General features: G+C 43.3%; 1 protein-coding gene across 1 annotated transcript; it reads right to left on the bottom strand.

Moving 5' to 3' along the window:
• Window positions 1-473: 473 nt before the first annotated feature.
• On the bottom strand, window positions 474-23,145 carry LOC121567125 (uncharacterized protein C11orf53 homolog). Its single transcript, XM_041877066.1, has 5 exons — window positions 23,136-23,145; window positions 20,845-20,958; window positions 11,456-11,491; window positions 1,634-1,929; window positions 474-1,089 (listed from the first exon to the last, which is right to left on the bottom strand). The coding sequence occupies exons 1-5, from the start codon at window positions 23,143-23,145 to the stop codon at window positions 691-693; spliced, it is 855 nt and encodes a 284-aa protein (XP_041733000.1). The 3' UTR covers window positions 474-690.
• Window positions 23,146-24,169: the final 1,024 nt, after the last annotated feature.

The following is a 24,169-nucleotide window of genomic DNA, read 5'->3' as shown; positions in this document are numbered from 1 at the left end:
AAGCAGACAACAAGATGATATTAAGTAAAGAAGAAGGTTAAAGTAAAACAACCTTTAGCAAAAATAAAGATCTTATTGGAATACACATGTTCATCGGAATTGTTGCAATGACAGTATATACATTAAAATGATGTTTTTCTAATATAATGACTATATGAAAACACCTCTATTTCAAACATTTGAACACAGGCAAAGTCATCCTAGGTCTAACCACTGAATCATAAATGCTCCTATACATTATCAAGTGCCCATGCAAATGGTTCCCCCTGGGCACAGAGGTCAATTCAATGTCTATTCCACGTTAAAATAATAAAATACTATGCCATTTAGCAGACACTTTTATCCAAAGCGACTTACAGTCATGCGTGCATACATATTTTTTTTTGTGTATGGGTGGTCCCAGGGATCGAACCCACTACCTTGGCGTTACAAGCGCCGTGCTCTACCAGCTGAGCTACAGAGGACCACGTTGATGCAACCAGTGTGTGCCCAGTGAGTTAATTCTTACATACTCTTACTGTATATCACCAGGGGACTTAGGAGGGTCAAATAAGTCAAAGTTGTACTTTGTGGACTTTGCTCATCTCTTTATAGAAGTACAAAGTCAAATATTTGGATCACAAGGAGCTGAATCGCTTGCATCAGCATTGTTTTGGTTTTCTGTGAAGGACAGGTTGTTTCCAAATGGACTTAATAAGACCTCAGAATCTCATATGGTGACCAAGAGCTTTCGCCATCTTCTTTCACCCACGAGTGAGTGTCACTATGTGTGGCGAGAGTACTGTCAGAGTCCTCATTAGCTAGACGGGCCATCTTGGAGGCTAGGTCATTGGAAACAGTCATATAGGAAGGGCATGTGAAAGTGGAGGCGGCAGGGTAAGAGGTCTGGTAGTGTACTTCTTCCAGAGGGTGAAGGGCATAGGGCTGTGCCGAGCCAATGGAGGAGCTGCGGGTGGAGTAGCGGTACTGTGAGGGGCTCCTGGGAGGGTCGGGGCTGGGCAGGGAGACTGGAACAGAGGTCAGGCCATCTGCACACAAGCCCTCTCCCTGGGTCACTGGGTCTGCCACTGGCTGCTCCCACAAATATCTCTGCAGGAGCAACAGACAGAGGAAAGGATAGAGATGTGTTAGAGATGATGGAAAAATTACTATTTTTTGTTGGTATTGCAGATTGCGGAATGCCCTAAGATGTATGTGTAAAGGAGTTGGTTTGGAACCATGCTCGTGTGATGATTAACCTTGCTGGAGACCTGAAGACGTGTTGGCTCCCTGAGCTAATGTCTGGGTTCTATCTCAGTGGGCTAACAAAGTCTTGTAGCACACAGATCTGGGTTCGAACCCCAATCATTTAAATAGGAACTCACTTGTGGAATATTATAGATTTTTTCCTTCATGCTTGTGTGAAATGTGTGCTCATTTGGATGTACCCTACCCGCTCCAGCCTCCATCCCTATTCTCACATCACATAAAACACAATAACACATACGACCTGTTTCCTGGATTTAGCCTAGCCTTGAACACACTTCTTAGTCCAGGACTTTAAACCATATTTGAGAAACTGGCCCATAATGTGAAGCCATAGCTCGACAGTCCCATTCTATCACCAGCACTGACCACTGACAGAGTGCCTTACCAGGAGGAAGTGGGGGGACTCTCCGGAGAAAGGTGGTAGCAGAGTGGACAGGGCTGAGCTGGGGAAGATGGAGCTCCCTCCGGTGGTGAAGGCTGCACTGCGGTAGTCTCCAAACGTTTCCGGGTAGTAGCTGTCTATGAAGGAGGAGTAGCCCGACATGGCCGATGGGTCACAACCCAGAGGCTTGCCCCCAAGGGATGAGGAGTAGACATCGGCTGAGAACTGCTTGGGGGAGAAGTCTGAGTCGGAGATGAAGGGTCGCCTCATGCCGTAGTAGCCAGGGATCATGTGAGACCCTGTTGTAAAGGGAACCAGGAAGAAAACATTAGTAACAAGTGGTCCTGTGTGGCTCGGTTGGTAGAGCATGGTGCCTGCAATGTCAGGATCGTGGGGTGCGATTACGGCTGGGGCCACCCAAAATGTATGCACACACTACTGTAAGTCACTTTGGATAAAAGTGTCTGCTTAATGGCAAAAAATATACAGTACCAGTCAAATTCTGGACACACACTTTATCCTTCTCATAGGCCTCACTTAGAGTTGGACCTGAAAGGACAGCCCAGCTCTAACCTGAAGTAGTTTTTTGGTTGTTCTTACAAATCAAATAAAAGTTTATTGGTCGCGTACACAGATTTGCAGATGTTATGCCTGTGTTTCTAGCTCCAACCGTGCAGTAATACCTAGCAATAATAAAATAAAACACAATGCACACAATACAGTGAGGGAAAAAAGTATTTGATCCCCTGCTGACTTTGTACGTTTGCCCACTGACAAAGACATGATCAGTCTATAATTTTAATGGTAGGTTTATTTGAATAGTAAGAGACAGAATAACAACAACAAAATCCAGAAAAACACATGTCAAAAATGTTATAAATTGATTTGCATTTTAATGAGGGAAATAAGTATTTGACCCCTCTGCAAAACATGACTCAGTACTTGGTGGCAAAACCCTTGTTAGCAATCACAGAGGTCAGACGTTTCTTGTAGTGGGCCACCAGGTTTGCACACATCTCAGGAGGGATTTTGTCCCACTCCTCTTTGCAGATCTTTCTCCAAGTCATTAAGGATTCGAGGCTGACATTTGGCAACTCGAACCTTCAGCTCCCTCCACAGATTTTCTCTGGGATTAAGGTCTGGAGACTGGATAGGGCACTCCAGGACCTTAATGTGCTTCTTCTTGAGCCACTCCTTTGTTGCCTTGGCCGTGTGTTTTGGGTCATTGTCATACTGGAATACCCATCCACGACCCATTTTCAATGCCCTGGCTGAGGGAAGGAGGTTCTCACCCAAGATTTGACGGTACATGGCCCCGTCCATTGTCCCTTTGATGCGGTGAAGTTGTCCTGTCCCCTTAGCAGAAAACATTTTCCACCTCCATGTTTGATGGTGGGGATGGTGTTCTTGGGGTCATAGGCAGCATTCCTCCTCCTCCAAACACGGCGAGTTGAGTTCATACCAAAGAGCTCGATTTTGGTCTCATTTGACCACAACACTTTCACCCAGTTCTCCTCTGAATCATTCAGATGTTCATTGGCAAACTTCAGACGGGCCTGTATATGTGCTTTCTTGAGCAGGGGGACCTTGCGGGCGCTGCAGGATTTCAGTCCTTCACGGCGTAGTGTGTTACCAATTGTTTTCTTGGTGACTATGGTCCCAGCTACCTTGAGATCATTGACAAGATCCTCCTGTGTAGTTCTGGGCTGATTCCTCACTGTTCTCATGATCATTGCAACTCCACGAGGTGAGATCTTGCATGGAACCCCAGGCAGAGGGAGATTGACAGTTATTTTGTATTTCTTCCATTTGCGAATAATCGCACCAACTGTTGTCACCTTCTCACCAAGCTGCTTGGTGATGGTCTTGTAGCCCATTCCAGCCTTGTGTAGGTCTACAATCTTGTCCCTGACATCCTTGGAGAGCTCTTCGGTCTTGGCCATGGTGGAGAGTTTGGAATCTGATTGATTGATTGCTTCTGTGGACAGGTGTCTTTTACACAGGTAACAAGCTGAGATTAGGAGCACTCCCTTTAAGAGTGTGCTCCTAATCTCAGCTCATTACCTGTGTAAAAGACACCTGGGAGCCAGAAATCTTTCTGATTGAGAGGGGATCAAATACTTATTTCCCTCATTAAAATGCAAATCAATTGATAACATTTTTGACATGCGTTTTTCTGGATTTTTGTTGTTGTTATTCTGTCTCTCACTGTTCAAATAAACCTACCATTCAAATTATAGACTGATCATTTCTTTGTCAGTGGGCAAACGTACAAAATCAGCAGGGGATCAAATACTTTTTTCCCCTCACTGTATATACCTTAAAAAATTTTTTTTAAAGAAATACCAGAGACTATATATATTAAGTGTGCCTTGAATTCTAAATAAATCACAGACAGTGTCACCAGCAAACACCCCCACACCATAAGACCTCCTCCTCCATGCTTTACGGTGGGAAATACACATGCAGAAATTATCCGTTCACCCACACCGCGTCTCACAAAGCCACGGCGGTTGGAACCAGAAATCTCCAATCCAGACCAAAGGACACATTTCCACCGGTCTAATGTCCATTGCTCATGTTTCTTGGCCCAAGCAAGTCTCCTTCTTATTGGTGTCCTTTAGTGGTGATTTCTTTGCAGCAATATGACCATGAAGGCCTGATTCACACAGTCTCCTCTGAACAGTTGTTTTTGAGGTGTGTCTGTTACTTGAACTCTATGAATCATTTATTTGGGCTGCAATTTCTGAGGCTGGTATCTCTAATGAACTTATCCTCTGCAGCAGAGGTAACTCTGGGTCTTCCATTCCTGTGGCGGTCCTCATGAGAGCCAGTTTCATCATAGAGCTTGATGGTTTTTGCGACTGCACTTGAAGAAACTTTCAAAGTTCTTGACATTTTCTGTATTAACTGACCTTCATGTCTTAAAGTATTGATGGACTGTTGTTTCTGTTTTCTTATTTGAGCTGTTCTTGCCATAATATGGACTTGGTCTTTTATCAAATATGGCTGTCTTCTGTATACCTTGTCACAACACAACTGATTGGCTCAAATGCATTAGGAAGGAAAGAAATTCCACAAATTAACTTTTAAGAAGGCACACCTGTTAATTGAAATGCATTCCAGGTGACTACCTCATGAAGCTGGTTGAGAGAATGCCAAGAGTGTGCAAAGCTGTCATCAATATAAAATATATTTTGATTTGTTTAACACTTTCTTGGTTACTACATGATTCCATATGTGTTATTTCATAGTTTTGATGCCTTAACTATTATTCTACAATGTAAAATATTTTAAAAATAAAGAAAACCCTTGAATGAGTAGGTGTGTCAAACTTTTGACTGGTGGTATATATATATGAATGGTTTGTACACTTTACTTACAGCCTGCAGGTAGGGGGATACCTAGTCAGTTGCACAACTGAATGCAATCAATGGAAATGTGTCTTCTACATTTAGCCCAACCCTTGAGAATCAGAGATTTGCTGGGGGCTGCCTTAACTGACATCTTCAGCCCCAGGGGAACAGTTGTAGGGGTTAGCTGCCTTGCTCAAGGGCAGAACGGGAGATTTTTTCAATTTGCCAGCAACCTTTCGGTTATTGTCCCAATGCTCTAACCGCTAGGCGACCTGCCGCCTCATCTACCTGATCTGCCTCCCCATCTAGGCGACCTGCCACCCAGGTACAATGCATTATGGTGGTTTTAATGCATTGTAAGATTTGTCCTAAATATATATGACTCCCTTATATTGTGATATTATAATCTCATAAAATCTTGACTAAATAACAAAAATTTAGAGTCAGTAAAAAAAATCCTACATAGAGAGGCATAAAATATTATAAATCTTATGAAGGCTCATAAATGCTTAGAACTAATAAGTAATGAAGCCTTATACCTGCAGGAAAATGTTTCTAGTCGTACCTTGTAGGTAGAGAAATCGGAGGTGCATGACGAGGACTGACCGTGCTCGGTGTGGTGCCTTCAGCCGCACCAGCGTGGAGTAGCTGTAGGAGTTCATCCATCCGTTTCTCCTGTATCTCCCATCGCCTCTGTAATTCCGCTGGATCCATGGTAATGGCGAGGTATTCTGTAATGAATACTCGGACAGAGTGGTAAGATCCAATCGCAGAATAGCGATGCTTTATTAGAGTACAGACAAGGGTATAGCTTAATCGTGGTCGGGCGGGCTGTGGTCAAAACCGGGCAAGGCATAGACAGGCAGAGGTACCAAAGGAGCGGGCTTAGTCGTAGTCGAGGGCACCGGCACAGGATCAGAGCACGGTAATCACTGGGGTAGACAAGCAGAGGATTAAGCAATTCGGGGAGTCAAACAAGGCACAGGTCGGATACACGGTTAATCAAAACAACAAACTCTCTCTCTCTCTCTCTCTCTCTCTCTCTCTCTCTCTCTCTCTCTCTCTCTCTCTCTCTCTCTCTCTCTCTCTCTCTCTCTCTCTCTCTCTCTCTCTCTCTCTCTCTCTCTCTCTCTCTCTCTCTCTCTCTCTCTCTCTCTCTCTCTCTCTCTCTCTCTCTCTCTCTCTCTCTCTCTCTCTCTCTCTCTCTCTCTCTCTCTCTCTCTGAACAAAACGCTTAGCAAGTCACAAAGGAACAATACCTCGCACCGACTGAACCTCTGAGCACACCTTATATCCTACCCTAATTACGGACAGGTGTGCTCAGAACTCAGGTGAACCAGATCGAGTCTGATGACTCCCCCTCTCTGTAGATCGGGAAGTGTCAGACTCTGTCTAGACCCAGCCAACCCCCGATCCCTTACAGTATCCCCCTCCCCAGGGCCGGCTCCTGACGGCCTTCTACCTCTACCGGGTGGTCTTCCTCTGGGTCGGGGTCCGGGATGATCTGGGTGTTCAGCGTGGAAAGTGGCCTTGAGAGCGGGGTCTAGTATGTCCTTAGCAGGAACCCAGGACCGTTCCTCCGGTCCATATCCCTCCCAGTCCACGAGATATTCGATGCCCCCTCGTCTCCGTCTTGACTCCAGTATCTCGTAGACTGTATAGGTGGTGTCCTGTTCATCCTCCAAAGGTGGTGTAGTAGGTTGTTGAGCGATGGGTGGATACATCGGGCTATAATGGACAGGTTTCAACAGGGAGACGTGGAACGTTGGGTTTATCCTGTATTGTCGAGGGAGTAACAGACGGTAGGTGACAGGGTTAATACGTCTCTGTACTTTGAAGGGACCAATGTACCTGGGTTGGAGCTTCTTGCAGCTCCGTCGGAACCGCAGGTCTCGGGTAGACAGCCACACTCGTTGCCCGGTTTGATAAGTGGGAGTAGGTCTCCGGCGTCGGTCGGCATAGGTCTTTTGCTGCTGTGAGGCTTGACTGAGATGTTGATGGGCCGTCTCCCAGACCTGCGCACTCCGACGGAACCACTCGTCCACCGCCGGTACCATCCCGGGTGCGGTATCCCACGGGAACAGGGGTGGTTGATACCCTAGAACACACTGAAAGGGCGTTAGACGTAGGGAGGTGTGAATGAGTGAGTTCTGAGCATACTCTACCCAAGGCAGGAATCGGCTCCACTCTTGCGGCTGCCGTGAACATTGTTGCCGTAGATACTTCCCAATTTCCTGGTTGAGCCGTTCTGTCTGCCCATTGGCCTGGGGATGATATCCGGAGGTGAGGCTCACCGAGATGCCCAAGCGTTCGCAGAAGGCCTTCCAAACCCGGGATACGAACTGGGGTCCCCGGTCGGAAACAATATCCTCTGGAACACCAAACTGCCGGAACACCTGGTTAAATATAGTCTCCGCCATCTGAGTGGCGTTAGGTAAACGGGTCATGGGTACTAACCGACACATCTTTGAGAATCGATCGATGACCACGAGAATTACAGTATGGCCCTCTGATTCTGGTAGGTCGGTAACAAAGTCCATCGCAATGTGCGACCAGGGTCGTTGAGGAGTTGGCAATGGCATCAGCTTACCCTCCGGTTGTGCTCGAGGCGCCTTGGACTGAGCACATACTGGGCAGGATAATACGTAGTCTCGGACATCATCGGTGAGGGAATCCCACCAGTATTTTCGACTGATGAGTCGGATAGTTCGAGTGATTCCGGGATGACCAGATCCTAGCGACGTGTGGCACCATTCCATCAGTTGAGGTCGAAGCGGAGCTGGTACAAACACCTTCGACACCGGGGTTTCTGGAGGGGCTGGTTCCGCTTGTAGGCTCTCCTGAATCGTGTCATCGATAGCCCACCTCACAGGACCAGCACGGCAACTCATGGGGAGGATAGGTTCTGGTTCAACCGGTCTGTCCACGCACTCGAACCGTCGGGAAAGCGCGTCCGCCTTACAATTCTTGGACCCGGGAATATAAGAGACAGTGAATTGAAAACGGTTGAAGAACAAAGACCACCTTGCCTGTCGGGAGTTCAGTCGTTTAGCACTGTGAAGATACTCCAGATTGCGGTGGTCCGTAAGCACTTGGAACGGATGAGCTGCTCCCTCCAGCCAATGTCTCCACTCCTCCAGCGCTAACTTCACCGCCAGTAATTCACGATTTCCCACGTCGTAGTTCTGCTCGGCCGGATTCAGCTTCTTCGAAAAAAAAGCACAGGGTCGTGATTTGGGAGGCTCACCTTGGCGCTGGGATAGCACGGCTCCAACTACAACCTCCGAGGCGTCCACCTCCACGATGAACGGCAAGGTAGGATCCGGCTGACATAAAATGGGGACAGTGGTAAATCGTTGTTTCAATGTCTCAAAAGCCCGCACTGCCCCCTCCGTCCATTTCAGACCACGCCCCTTGAGGCTGGTCATCGCCGACAGGGGAGCAGCGGTGGTGCTGAAATTACGCACGAACTGTCTATAGTAATTGGCAAACCCCAAGAATCTCTGAAGCTCTTTCACCGTCTGGGGTTGAGGCCAGTCTCGTACAGCTTGTACCTTGGATTCATCCAGTCTTACCCCGTCGGGAGTGAGTATGGCCCCAAGGAAGGAAATCGTCGTGACATGGAACTCACTCTTCTCGGCCTTCACGAACAGAGAGTGTTGGCGGAGTCGGTCCAGAACCTGTCGTACATGGGACACATGTTCACTCAGAGAGTTAGAGTAAATTAGGATGTCATCAATGTACACTATGACGAAACGATCAATCAAGTCCCTAAAAATGTAATTCATGAACGCCTGGAACACCGAGGGCGCGTTAGTAAGTCCATAGGGCATGACACAATATTCATAATGTCCTCGATGGGTGATGAAGGCGGTCTTCCATTCATCCCCCCTCTCTAATGCGCACCAGATTGTACGCACTCCTGAGGTCCAGTTTACTGTAGATGGAGGCCTGCCCCACCTGCTCGAGGGCTGCTGGAATCAAAGGAAGGGGGTAACGATTTTTAATGGTGATATCGTTCAAACCTCGATAGTCTATACAAGGACGCAGTCCGCCATCCTTTTTCTTAACAAAGAAAAAACTGGATGCCGCTGGAGACGTAGATGGGCGAATGGCCCCTTGCTGAAGTGCCTCGTCAATATACTTGCTCATTGATTCCCGTTCCGGCTGTGACAAAGGGTAGATTCGTCCGCGAGGAGGTGTAGCCCCGGATAGCAGATAAATTGCACAATCCCAGGCCCGATGCGGTGGTAACACGGTAGCCCTCTCCTTGGAGAACACCGGCGCGTAATCCTGGTACTCTGTAGGAACAACAGTAGACACCGCATCCTCCACAGTAGACGTTTTGCAAGGTAAAATGAGGCACTCAGCCCTACATACCTCACTCCAAGCCGTGATATCGCCAGATTTCCAGGAGATGACCGGATCATGGGTAACGAGCCAGGGGTGGCCGAGGACTAGCGGCTCCCGTGGAGCGGAGATGACGAACAGAATGTTCTCATGGTGCAGAGAGCCCACTTGTACCTTGATCTCCCCGGTACGGTGCGTAATGAACCCAGTGCCCATGGGCTCACCGTCTAGCGCGTTGACTCGCAGGGGAGGTTGAATTGGGATAAGTTGAACCCCCAACTCCTCAGCAAGACCCATATACAGAAAGCTGGCCGCCGCTCCGGAATCAATAAGTCCTTCCAACCTGCACACTTTCTCTCCGACAGATAAGGTAACCGGTACATACATTTGTCTAGATGTAATGTTCAAAACGGGAGTCTCACTCACCGGTTTGGCAGTTCCGAGGCGATATCCTGGGGTATGGTTAGGTCGTACCGGACATTGACGAACGAAATGACCCGACTGACCACAATACAGGCATAGTCCGTCTTGCCGACGTTGTTGTCTCACCGACCCTTGTAGAGGTGACCGTCCCAGTTGCATAGGTTCCTCCTCAGATTCTCTCCTCCACTCTGTCGATTGCATAGGACCAGTGATCGAGGGCTCCCGAACAGTGGATGCCTTGTGTTGCACTATAAGATTATCAATAGCGATGGCTATTTTGATAAACTCATGTAGCGCAGTGATATCTCCTTGACAAGCCAACTCAGTCTGTACGTCTTTGCGCAGCCCTCTTCGGAAAACTGTGAGCAAAGCAGTCTCGCTCCGTCCGCTACCGGCTGCTATAGTACGGAACTCTAAAGCGTAGTCGGCTACTGTGCGACGGCCCTGCTGAAGTTCGCACAGTTGGTCTCCCACACTACGCCCAGATACTGGGTGGTCGAACACCTCTTGAAACAGTCTCTTGAACTGAACTTCCGCATTCAGCTCGAGGACCTCAGCTGCCCAAAGCGCAGTAGCCCAATCCAGTGCTCTTCCCGTTAGCAGAGAAATCATGAAATCCACCCTGCTACGGTCATCGGAAAACATAGTACGATTATATGACAGATACAGGGACATCTGGAGTAGAAACCTCTGACATTTGCCAGGTTCCCCGTCGTACCTTGTAGGTAGAGAAATCGGAGGTGCATGACGAGGACTGACCGTGCTCGGTGTGGTGCCTTCAGCCGCACCAGCGTGGAGTAGCTGTAGGAGTTCATCCATCCGTTTCTCCTGTATCTCCCATCGCCTCTGTAATTCCGCTGGATCCATGGTAATGGCGAGGTATTCTGTAATGAATACTCGGACAGAGTGGTAAGATCCAATCGCAGAATAGCGATGCTTTATTAGAGTACAGACAAGGGTATAGCTTAATCGTGGTCGGGCGGGCTGTGGTCAAAACCGGGCAAGGCATAGACAGGCAGAGGTACCAAAGGAGCGGGCTTAGTCGTAGTCGAGGGCACCGGCACAGGATCAGAGCACGGTAATCACTGGGGTAGACAAGCAGAGGATTAAGCAATTCGGGGAGTCAAACAAGGCACAGGTCGGATACACGGTTAATCAAAACAACAAACTCTCTCTCTCTCTCTCTCTCTCTCTCTCTCTCTCGTTCTCTCAGTCTCTCTCTCTCTCTCTCTCTCTCTCTCTCTCTCTCTCTCTCTCTCTCTCTCTCTCTCTCTCTCTCTCTCTCTCTCTCTCTCTCTCTCTCTCTCTCTCTCTCTCTCTCTCTCTCTCTCTCTCTCTCTCTCTCTCTCTCTCTCTCTCTCTCTCTCTCTCTCTCTCTCTCTCTCTCTCTCTCTCTCTCTCTCTCTCTCTCTCTCTCTCTCTCTCTCAACAAAACGCTTAGCAAGTCACAAAGGAACAATACCTCGCACCGACTGAACCTCTGAGCACACCTTATATCCTACCCTAATTACGGACAGGTGTGCTCAGAACTCAGGTGAACCAGATCGAGTCTGATGACTCCCCCTCTCTGTAGATCGGGGAAGTGTCAGTCTCTGTCTAGACCCAGCCAACCCCCGATCCCTTACAACTATTAGGAGAGTTGGTAGGTCAATGGGACTTATCAAAATGACATAATTTATCCAGAGAGTTTTCTCACCTGGCATTTGGACAAATGATGATTGGCTGGATGTTCCTCCCTACAAATGAAAGAACAGACAAACATAAAAGCCTGGATCGATGGCATTATGAAAACAGGTCTGATTCTGGTAACACATAACATGCCACGTTCTGAGGACAAGCCGAAACGGATGTCAGTGTGTGGTATATTAAGACATGTTGGTATGATATAAAGAAGCTTCAAGAAATTCAACTTATATCCAAGTGAGGGTAACACTTTATTTGGATAGTCCATCTGTAGATGCTCTACAGACTATCTACATTCTTAGAAGAAAAGGTGCTAAGTAGAACAATATAGGATTCTTCGGTTTGTCCTCATTGGGGAACACTTTTTGGTGCTAGGTAGGGTTCTACACTGAAAAAATATACAAACGCAACATGTAAAGTGGTGGTCCCATGTTTCATGAGCTGAAATAAAACATCCAAGAAATGTTCCATTCGCACAAAAAGCTTATTTCTCTCAAATGTTGTGCACAAATTTGTTTACATCCCTGTTAGGGAGGATTTCTCCTTTACCAAGATAATCCATCAACCTGACAGGTGTGGCATATCAACAACTTAATTAAACTGCATGATCATTACACAGGTGCACCTTGTGCTGGGTACAATAAAAGACCACTCTAAAATGTGCAGTTTTGTCACACAACACAATGCCACAGATGTCTGAAGTTTTGAGGGAGTGTGCAATTGGCATGCTGACTACAGGAATGTCCACCAGAGCTGTTGCCAGAAAATGTTATGTTAATTTCTCTACCAGAAATTAACATACCATTTTCAACGTCATTTTAGAGAATTTGGAAGTATTTCAAACCTGACTCACAACCGCAGACCACATGTATGGCATCGTGTGGGCAAGCTGTTCGCTGATGTCAACGTTGTGAACAGAGTGCCCCATGGGATTATGGTATGGGCAGGCATAAGCTATGGACAACGAACACTATTTCATTTTATCTTTGGCAATTTGAATGCACAGAGAGACCATGACGATATCCTGAGGCCCACTGTCGTGCCATTCATCCGCCACCATCACCTCATGTTTCAGCATGATAATGCACAGCCCCAGGTCGCAAGGAACTATACACAATTCCTGGAAGCTGAAAATGTCCCAGTTCTTCCATGCATACTCAGCAGACATGTCACCAATTGAGCATGTTTGGGATGCTCTGGATCGACATGTATGAAGCGTGTTCTCGCCAATATCCAGCAACTTCACACAGCCATTGAAGAGGAGTGGGACAACATTCCACAGGCCACAGTCAACAGCCTGCTCAACTCTATGCAAATGAGATGTATCACGCTGCATGAGGCAAATGGTGGTCACACCAGAAATTGACTTTTTTTTATCCACGCCTCTACCTTTTTCTTAAGGGTATCTGTGACCAACAGATGCATATCTGTATTCCCAGTCATGTGAAATCCATAGATTAGGGCCTAATTAATTTATTTCAATTGATTGATTTCCTTATACAGTTGTAGTCGGAAGTTTACATACTCCTTAGCCAAATACATTTAAACTCAGTTTTTCACAATTACTGACATTTAATCCTAGTAAAAATTCCCTGTCTTAGGTCAGTTAGGAACACCACTTTATTTTAAGAATGTGAAATGTCAGAATAATAGTAAAGAGAATGATTTATTTCAGCTTTTATATCTTTCATCACATTCCCAGTGGCCCAGAAGTTTAAATACACTCAATTAGTATTTGGTAGCATTGCCTATAAAGGGTTTAACTTGGGTCAAACGTTTCGGGTAGCCTTCCACAAGCTTCCCACAATAAGTTGGGTGAATTCTGGCCCATTCCTCCTGACAGAGCTGGTGTAACTGAGTCAGGTTCGTAGGCCTCCTTGCTCGCACACGCTTTTTCAGTTCTGCTCACAAATGTTCTATAGGATTGAGGTCAGGGCTTTGTGATGGCCACTCCAATACCTTGACTTTGTTGTCCTTGTGCCATTTTGCCACAACTTTGGAAGTATGCTTGGGGTTATTTTCCATTTGGAAGACCCATTTGCGACCAAGCTTTAACTTCCTGACTGATGTCTTGAGATGTTGCTTCAATATATCCCCATAATGTTCCTTCTTCATGATGCCATCTATTTTGTGAAGTGCACCAGTCTCTCCTGCAGCAAAGCACCCCTACAGCATGATGCTGCCACCCCCATGCTTCACGGTTGGGATGGTGTTCTTCGGCTTGCAAGCAACCCCCTTTTTCCTCCAAACATAACGATGGTCATTATGGCCAAACAGTTCTATTTTTGTTGCAAACCGTAGTCTGTCTTTTTTATGGCGGTTTTGGAGCAGTGGCTTCTTCCTTGCTGAGCGGCCTTTCAGGTTATGTCGATATAGGACTCGTTTTACTTAGGATATAGATACTTTTGTACCTGTTTCCTCCAGGATCTTCACAAGGTCCTTTGCTGTAGTTCTGGGATTGATTTGCACTTTTCACACCAAAGTACGTTCATCTCTAGGAGACAGAACGCGTCTTCTTCCTGAGTGGTATAATGGCAGCATGGTCCCATGGTGTTTATACTTGCGTACTATTGTTTGTACAGATGAACGTGGTACCTTCAGGTGTTTGGAAATTGCTCCCAAGGATGAACCAGACTTGTGGAGGTCTACAATATGTTTTCTAAGGTCTTGGCTGATTTCTTTGGATTTTCCCATGATGTCAAGCAAAGAGGCACTGAGTTTGAAGGTAGGCCTTGAAATACATCCACAGGTACACCTCCAATGGACTCAAATGATGTCAATTAGCCTATCAGAAGCTTCTAAAGCCATGACATCAATTTCTGGAATTTTCCAAGCTGTTTAAAGGCACAGTCAACTTAGTGTATGTAATCTTCTGACCCACTGGAATTGTGATACAGTGAATTATAAGATAAATATTGTCTGTAAACAATTGTTGGAAAAATGACTTGTGTCATGCACAAAGTAGATGTCCTAACCGACTTGCCAAAACTATAGTTTGATAAAAAGAAATGTGTGGAGTGGTTGAAAAACTAGTTTTAATGACTCCAACCTAAGTGTATGTAAACTTCCGACTTCAACTGTATGAACTGTAACTCAGTCAAATCAGTGCTTAATTTGTGCCTCTCATTTTTGCACTGTTTCGTTCCGGGACCTATTTGGCCGGATCCAGCACCTCTCATGGCATGAAAAATAATTTTCACTTTTTGCAATGTAAAAATTATAATAAAAGCGATCAAAGTTAATTTGAGTTGACTCTTCGTTAGTTATCCCCCCAGCACGGGCCTGATAATTCTGGTTGTTCCGGCCCGGCCTGGTTTATGGTTTGCGCAACATTGTAACCTATGTTTGAGACCAACGCGTGGCTGTGGCTTTATGAGAAGCACGCCTGTGTCTCTCACAGAACTGGAACGAGATTAACTTTTTATGATCTCTCTCCTTCTCTCTGCTCTGACAGACATGAATGAGCCTGCAACTCTCATCTCTCCAGCGTTGCACTTCATCATTTATTTCCTTATATAATCATAGCCGTGCGAAGGGTTCTGGAGGATCTGCAGCACTCCTGATGAATTGAAATACATTTGACAAACTTATAGATGTACTGCTGTCTGTTCAGAAATAAATGAAATAATTCAGAATATCCTACTATACCACGAGAAAGCATATAATTTTGCCACAGAGGATCTTTTTAAAAAATGTGTCTAGCTGTGGAGTGTAGCCCAATAACAAGGCATAGCCTACAGTCGGGAATGTGCGGCAAATCTGTCAGTGAACAAACAGCATGCAGACAAAACAGGCCTTTCGCAATACTTCAAATATAATCGCTGGAAAACACAGGTTGGAAAGCAAATGGCTCCAGCTGAAAAGAGTAGACTCTAATCTGTCTGCTGTAGGCTACCAAAATATTTGATCAACTTCCAAATAGGCCTATTGTAAAACAAGAGAGAGAGAGGATTTTGGTACGAGCGCATCGGCCATCACAAGCGAGTGAACTGCAGCATCATTGGGTGAGTCAGTGAAACTCAAAAGCATTTGTAGGACTATAATCTCCTCATAATTTCCTCATATTGCAGCCTACAATATGTCTCCACACACGTAGGCCTAGGCTATTGATGGATTCAAGACAAGGTCGTTTTTATTAATCTAAGATTCTCCGTTTGTCCGTGTCAAAGTGGTGCTTTCATGACAACTGGGAACTCGGAAAGAAAAACAAGGTTGAATCATTACGTCACTGATCTTCAGGTCGGAAATACGGAGCTGGAGACTTGAGTTCCGACTTGAAATTCAGAGTTGGATGACCGTTCAAAACTAATTTTCCCAGTTGGAGCTCGGAATACAGAAGTCAGAGATTTCCCAGTTCCAAGTTCCCATGTTTTGAATGTGGCATAAAAATGCTTATGCCAAAGTCTCCAGTCATGTAAAATGATGTAGAATTGCATGAAATGCGTTTATAAAATGCCACATTTTTCCCGGACCCTAGGCCACTAAAAATGTTTCTCCATGTGTGCAACTTCTGTTAGTGCTTCTATTCTACTGCTCTATGCCACTACGCAAATTTGATTATATGCATGCAATGCTTTACTATAAAGGGGATTTTATTTCTCATGCATTCTTTTATTTCTCATGCATTCTGGTACCTCAGGTCACCTCCCTCTCGCGCTCACATTTTACCCACGGCACCTCCCGATTTACAAATTAAGCATTGAGGAAAATCTTTAAAATTGTTGTATGTTGCATTTTTGTTCAGTATACATACAGTGAGGGAAAAAAGTATTTGATCCCCTGCTGATTTTGTACGTTTGCCCACTGACAAAGACATGATCAGTCTATAATTTTAATGGTAGGTTTATTTGAACAGTGAGAGACAGAATAACAAGAAAAAAATCCAGAAAAATGCATGTCAAAAATGTTATGAATTGATTTGCATTTTAATGAGGGAAATAAGTATTTGACCCCCTCTCAATCAGAAAGATTTCTGGCTCCCATGTGTCTTTTATACAGGTAACGAGTTGAGATTAGGAGCACACTCTTAAAGGGAGTGCTCCTAATCTCAGCTTGTTACCTGTATAAAAGACACCTGTCCACAGAAGCAATCAATCAATCAGATTCCAAACTCTCCACCATGGCCAACACCAAAGAGCTCTCCAAGGATGTCAGGGACAAGATTGTAGACCTACACAAGGCTGGAATGGGCTACAAGACCATCGCCAAGCAGCTTGGTGAGAAGGTGACAACAGTTGGTGCGATTATTTGCAAATGGAAGAAACACAAAATAACTGTCAATCTCCCTCGGCCTGGGGCTCCATGCAAGATCTCACCTCGTGGAGTTGCAATGATCATGAGAACGGTGAGGAATCAGCCCAGAACTACACAGGAGGATCTTGTCAATGATCTCAAGGCAGCTGGGACCATAGTCACCAAGAAAACAATTGGTAACACATTACGCCGTAAAGGACTGAAATCCTGCAGCGCCCGCAAGGTCCCCCTGCTCAAGAAAGCACATATACAGGCCCATCTGAAGTTTGCCAATGAACATCTGAATGATTCAGAGGAGAACTGGGTGAAAGTGTTGAGGTCAGATGAGACCAAAATCGAGCTCTTTGGCATCAACTCAACTCACCGTGTTTGGAGGAGGAGGAATGCTGCCTATGACCCCAAGAACACCATCCCCACCGTCAAACATGGAGGTGGAAACATTATGCTTTGGGGGTGTTTTTCTGCTAAGGGGACAGGACAACTTCACCGCATCAAAGGGACAATAGACGGGGCCATGTACCGTCAAATCTTGGGTGAGAACCTTCCCTCAGCCAAGGCATTGAAAATGGGTCGTGGATGGGTATTCCAGCATGACAATGACCCAAAACACACGGCCAAGGCAACAAAGGAGTGGCTGAAGAAGAAACACATTAAGGTCCTGGAGTGGCCTAGCCAGTCTCCAGACCTTAATCCTATAGAAAATCTGTGGAGGGAGCTGAAGGTTCGAGTTGCCAAACGTCAGCCTCGAAACCTTAATGACTTGGAGAAGATCTGCAAAGAGGAGTGGGACAAAATCCCTCCTGAGATGTGTGCAAACCTGGTGGCCAACTACAAGAAACGTCTGACCTCTGTGATTGCCAACAAGGGTTTTGCCACCAAGTACTAAGTCATGTTTTGCAAAGGGGTCAAATACTTATTTCCCTCATTAAAATGCAAATCAATTTATAACATTTTTGACATGCGTTTTTCTGGATTTTGTTGTTGTTATTCTGTCTCTCACTGTTCAAATAAAGCTACCATTAAAATTATAGACTGATCATGTCTTTGTCATTGGGCAAACGTACAAAATCAGCAGGGGATCAAATACTTTTTTCCCTCACTGTATAACCCTCCATGAAGGGTTCTTCCTATAACCCTCCATAAAGGGTTCTACCAATAACCTTTTTATCCTCTAAAGGTTCTACTTATTGTAGAACCCTCTATGAAGGGTTCTATCAAGAACCATTTTATCTTTCAAGGGTTCATTCTGGAACCCTCTATGAACAGTTCTACCAAAAACCCTTATCTTTGAAGGGTTCCTTCCTAGAACCCTTCATGAACAGTTCTACGAGCATTATTTGCAAATGTTGGATAAGTTTAGAAAAATATATGTTATTTATTTTTTGTGGAGCATAAGATTAATCAACCAATCAATGCAAAAACACTGATATTGAAACAAACAATTCTGAAAAATAACCTGCAATAGAGCATGCTGGGAAATATTATAATGATGGGCGTGGTTTTGAGTGTTTTACTTTACACAGAGTAAAAATGACACAATCACACTTTCACCACTTTACAGAGTTAATTCAACTCCTGAATCAACTCTAGAAATGCTACACTGAAAATCAACACTAGGTAACACTGGCCAAGTGACCAATTTGCTGTGTACCATACAATACACTGCTGGTTCACTCAGACTCCCTTCTATTCTCCTACTCACTGCTCAATAAAATCACAGAAAATACTTATTTGAAAGAAATAAATCATGGTAAAGATATCAACTATGTCAGTACTGTATATGTAAAATGATCAAGGGAATACCAGATACATTTAGAAATATTCCCATATAGGTACAGTTTAAAACATTCTCACATCTATCTTTTAAAATTATGAGATTATGCAAACTTCTGATGTTAAAGTTTAAACATTGAGGTAAAGACTAACGCTCAGGCACTATTTTAAAGAATGAAAAAAAAAATACTATAAAAAAAAAATGTTATTCAGATTCAGAAGGGTTCTATGTAGAACCCTTCTTCCCTTCCAAATAACCCTTCTTCCCTTCCAAAGAATCCTTATTTCCTTCCAAAGAATCATCAAAGAACCCTTTTTTCTAAAAAAAATTGTTCTTAGCATGAATAAGGTTATAGGTAGAACCCTTTGCCTTATAAAGAACCCTCGTCTTCCAAAAGGGGTTCTTCAGATGAAAATTGTTCTTGGTAGTACCCTATCCCTCCGCAAATAATCATTTTGGAACCCTTTTTTCTAAGTAACATTTCAACTAACTATCTACTAACCCTAACCCTAGCCCTAACCATTATCCTAACCATAAACTTAACTGTTACCCTAACCCTAACTCTAACCTTAACCCTTACCCTAACCCTTTCTCTAAACCTTGGCCTAAACCTAACTTGAACCCTAGCAAGCAGTTGCTTATCAGTAGATAGTTTGTTGATAGTATTACAATCTGTAGAGCAGCTACAGATGGACTATCCAAAATAAAGTGTGATCCAAGTGAGTGCTGGCCTTTTTTCATGTTTGATGTGAACACATAACATGGACAGTAACAAAGTATACAGTGACATTCTGTGAAATAAACAAAAAACAGATAAGATCATTATCATCATGGACTGAAAAAAATAAACCCTCATTAACTTTTATAGCAGATATTGTGTCACGTTTATGATAGCATTACGAAGAGCTTATAATGCAGAAGTCAGTTAGAATGATTAATTATGGGGTTTAATACACTTCTTAATGGCTTTATTATCCTCTTGGGTGCCGTGGAGTCTGAGATAGAGTAAAGATATAGAAAGGACAAGTCTCTATTCTGTCTATGGTTATTGAAGACACTTTTTGCATTACATTTATAGCAAGCTTATTAGAATGTATAGTATAAATGTTTGTATGTGGGTTAGAAAGGGGATATACTGTACACTTACAGGGAGTGACACTTTTAAAGAGACACACACACAGCGAGGGTTAGAAAGGAGGACAAGCTCTCTTTTGTTTGCGTATAAGCTGTGTTGGCTGGAAGGCAAGCAACATTGATGGTTGGATTTGAATGCAATTTGCCCATACCAAGACTTCCCCATGTGGATCAGGTCTATGCCTCATTGCTTCTCTGAAGGCTGTGTATGGAAATCATGTTCTCCAAGTTCACAGCAAAGCACCTAATGGAGAGACACGATAAACCTGCATGGGGAGGCTAACAACTACCCAGGGCTGTTTCTAGCATTTTGGGGGCCTAAGCAAGATTTTGTTGGGGGGCACCACATAAGAGGAAAACTGCTAACGCACTACCAAAAATATATTTATAATTCGGGTGATGCTAATGCCTTGAAATGGTACTGCAACTACCAACCAACATCACCAACCACAGGTCTTCATAAAGCACTGATCTGTGAAGCATGATGGGCTGCAATGTGTTGTATGACAGTTGCTAAAGAAAAGTTGATGTTGAAACTAATGGCATCTACCTCACTGTTTGTCTATCCCTCATCAGGATATCTCCATGAAGAGTGTAGTTAGTGTCTAGTGAGTGCACATGCCAATGGTAACAGAAAACAAGTCCTGTAAAGGGCATTGACAGGTAGCTTGGGAGATGAAAAGCTTTTCCTGTTTGCTCAGGCAGATGTCTCATAGGCCGATTTCGCTGTGTCTGAGGAAACAATGACTGTCTTGTCTGTGGCCTGCATGGAGAACAATATCGGTCAGCAGGTGTGCGAGAATCTGACTTTGCATAGATCAATCTGGCAGACCAAAAAGGGTTTGTGTTAGCTATCCTCCTCATGACTCCTAGAGTTCATGACCATTAGCCATTGGGTATTATTGTTGTCCTGCTCATTGTAGGGATTTCATGGGTCTGCTTGGCTTTGTTTTTCTCTCTTAAACCCTATGTTCTGGTATTTACCCATAGGCTTAACTTTCAGTCATGGCTGAGAAGTGGAGAAATAAAGATACACTGCCGAGGGACTTATAGGTAGGCATTATGGTCATGAATCGTTAGTATAAAAAATTACATTAAATGTAAATAAGTCTGAAAATTGAAGGACAACACCCTATTGTCTCGCCAACAGACATCAACTATCTGGTTATATGTCAGTGAAAGAAAGAAATAATTAATTTAAAAAAATAAGATAATACAAAAGCGAATCATACAAGATTTACTTTGAGTACTCACACTATATCTTGGTCCATTTGTTCGTCTTTGTCGTTTCTCTGCCAGTAGATCTTTCACTGTGTGCTTGACCCTAACCCCTTGATAGACCCTTTTAGAATATTCTGGAGAAAAAGAAAGATAAATATTTCACACACACGTGCGCACACATACACACAAACAAACACACACACACACACACACACACACACACACACACACACACACACACACACAGATATAATTGACTCATTATTCGAGTGTGAAGTAATACAAGTTAATACATTATTCTACATTCATTACTCTGTGGTGGTTATTGAAAATTATGAGATCATTCTCATCATTAAAAACATCTCCATACACTCCTAACACGAGGATAGCCTAAAATTTTAGTTATTTTGATACAAATGTTTAACATTTTGTATGCTTCAAGTGCATTGTTAGAACACATTCTATGAACCTCTTGAAGTATATGAAAATCGGGTCAGAAAAACTATTATTTTCAGGAGGCCTAAATTAAACATACTATGCACTTATTGTTTTCTGTTTTGGCTCACTTATATTGTAAGTATTTTAGAAATTAGCTTCAAGTAAGTATCTTCAAATTGTACCTACTCAAAGTAAAATACAAATATAACACAAGTACAAAATATTGCTGGTTATGTATTTTACAGATAATATGCTGCTCTAGCTTAGTGCCAGTCCTAATTCATTCCCACAAACATGTATTCACTTGAATTTTCACCGTTTTATGCATAGCTGAATTGCCTTTTGGGATACATGTGTAAATGGCATGGCAATTGGCTTTGGCTTTGGGCAATGCAAATTGACTGTTTATAGAAAGTAATTTAGTACAAATTTACCTCATTGTCTAACAGTGATGGCATTTTCATACACTGGATAGCCCCTCACACATTTTAAGTAGTTGAAATAGGCCTAGTGAAAGAAGCATCAAAGTATCAATATTTATTCTTATATACCTCATAAATCTCAACAGCAAATATGTCTCCAGCCTGATTTGTAGGCAAATCCCCCCTGAACATATTCCTAGTGAGCATACTATAGACTATGTTTGCACTTTAACATGCAAAAGGAAATCACATGCAAAAAAAACAGTACAGTATGTAAAATATCTAAGCTTTATGAATGGAGTTGTAAGATAAGTTCCTATTTTACTATAGCAATGTTGATCATCATATGGCCAAACAGTTTTGAAATTCAGAAATTAATGTTGGAATCAGATCATAATGATATCGTATTCTGGGTGTTGCAGTTTGCTATATTTGATATCCAACTGAATTATTTATGAATTGAAAAGAGGGTTGGACACTGGACACCCAAGACCAAAACAATATCTGCATACTATTCAGCATCATCATGTCCTTTATGCTTTGTACTAGTCACAGCTAAGCATTGCCATCTTTAGATATAATTAATAAACAATCATATTTATGTTCAAATGACACACTGTTACCATATTTCCCGATGCAATACTCTTCAGTACTATACTTTCAGTTTTGTTAGTATGAAAAGTACAATCCAATACATCAATCCAATACCTTACAAAGCACAATGTTTGCTTTCCAGGTAATTTAATTAATTAACTTTTTTATATTGAAGGATACTAGTCTGTTACAGGAGGGGGTCGCAGTTCCGGAGCGACCCACTAGGTGTCATCCTTAGGCACCTCCTCACTCACAGTCGGGACTAATCATCATCCAATTGGTGTCACCTGTGTCTATCGGTTCACCTGTGTATTTATGCCCTCACTTCCCTGTGTTCCCTTGCTCAGTTTTCGCTGCTTTTCTCTATGTCCAGCAGTACTACTCAGTCTCTGATCAGAGACCTATGTACAGGTACTTGAGAAGTGTTCTCCCTGTTTCGTTATTTGTTTCAGTCTTAGGTAGTATTTCGTATTTTGGCTGTCAGCCGGTTTTTGGAGACTTATTTGCTCCGCCTTTCTTTTATCGTGATAAGTCAGTTATTTTGTATTTGGGCTTTGGGACCACCAGTAAAGATCCTTGTTTCACCATCACTGCCTACTGCCTACTGTATATCCTGCACCGCACCTGGGTCACACCTCATCTCAACCCTTACACTAGTAATTTCCAAAAATGACAATGGCATAAATCAGATTGTTATGCTAGTTGACAGCATAAACCAAAAACAAACAAAATATATATACACTTAAGGAAGATGGCATTCCATTTTTATGGATGATGATAGATTTGTCAAAACTATATACTATGGAAGTATCTCATAAATTGTTATGAATCAGTGTTATGGTTGCATTTTGCCTTACCGGTTTCCATGATGCTGCAGTTTCAGGTCTGGTACTACAAAGATTGAGGAGGCCAGTCCTCTATTCCAGTGAAAGTGTGGATGTACCTATGCTCAAAATCATACTAAAGACAAGGCTTTTCCACCTCTGGAAACTTTTATGGACTCCTTCACATACTCCACTGATGGAGAGTGTATGTAGCTTTTCAAATGACCTTTTTCCATGCAAATGATTGGTAGGACATTTTTTGACTATTTGCATCTACAGGCAAGATTAGAGGAGAGCACAAGCATCTAAGAGACTCATCGGAAGGCATTCTATTTTGTTACATTGAAACATGTTTTCATAATTCTTTAGGCCTATTTGGGCTCTAAGTATTTTTTCACAATGCCAAATTTCCCCCTCAAGCTATCAATGTAAAAGCTTAAAATGATATATCGAAAAAGTTTCAGTCACACTAAGTTTATTTGTATTTTTATTTCACCTTTATTTAACCAGGTAAGCCAGTTGAGAACAAGTTCTCATTTACAACTGCGACCTGGCCAAGATAAAGCAAAGCAGTGCGATAAAAACAACAACACAGAGTTACATATGGGGTAAAAAAAAACATAAAGTCAAAAATACAACAGAAAATATATATACAGTGTGTGCAAATGTAGCAAGTTATGGAGGTAAGGCAATAAATAGGCTATAGTGCAAAATAATTACAATTAGTATTAGGCAACAGGTGTAATGCTTTAGTACCCTGTTTTGTTATGAACATGTTTGAGCCTTTATGAAGTCTCATAATAATTTGTTATGTAGTAATGCATTATACCTGTCAGCTTTAAGTCAATTGTTACAGGTTTGTCTGTACTTGCAGGATGGTATCACTTAGAAAGTCAGAGGAGAAACAATGTCTGCACAAGCTGCATGATCAGTATAACATGCTGCATTCAGGAGGTTGCATATCCTCCACATGGCATCCTCGACATAGATGAGCAAAAACAAATTATACAAATAATGAGTTATATTGCATGCTCCAAAAAAATAGGGAAATTATATTATTTTATACT

Source organism: Coregonus clupeaformis, chromosome 5 (genome assembly GCF_020615455.1).
Source record: "Coregonus clupeaformis isolate EN_2021a chromosome 5, ASM2061545v1, whole genome shotgun sequence".
NCBI classification, from domain to species: domain Eukaryota; kingdom Metazoa; phylum Chordata; class Actinopteri; order Salmoniformes; family Salmonidae; genus Coregonus; species Coregonus clupeaformis.
The sequence above is the reverse complement of the archived record's forward strand: the minus strand, read 5'-3'. Positions and strand labels throughout refer to the sequence as shown.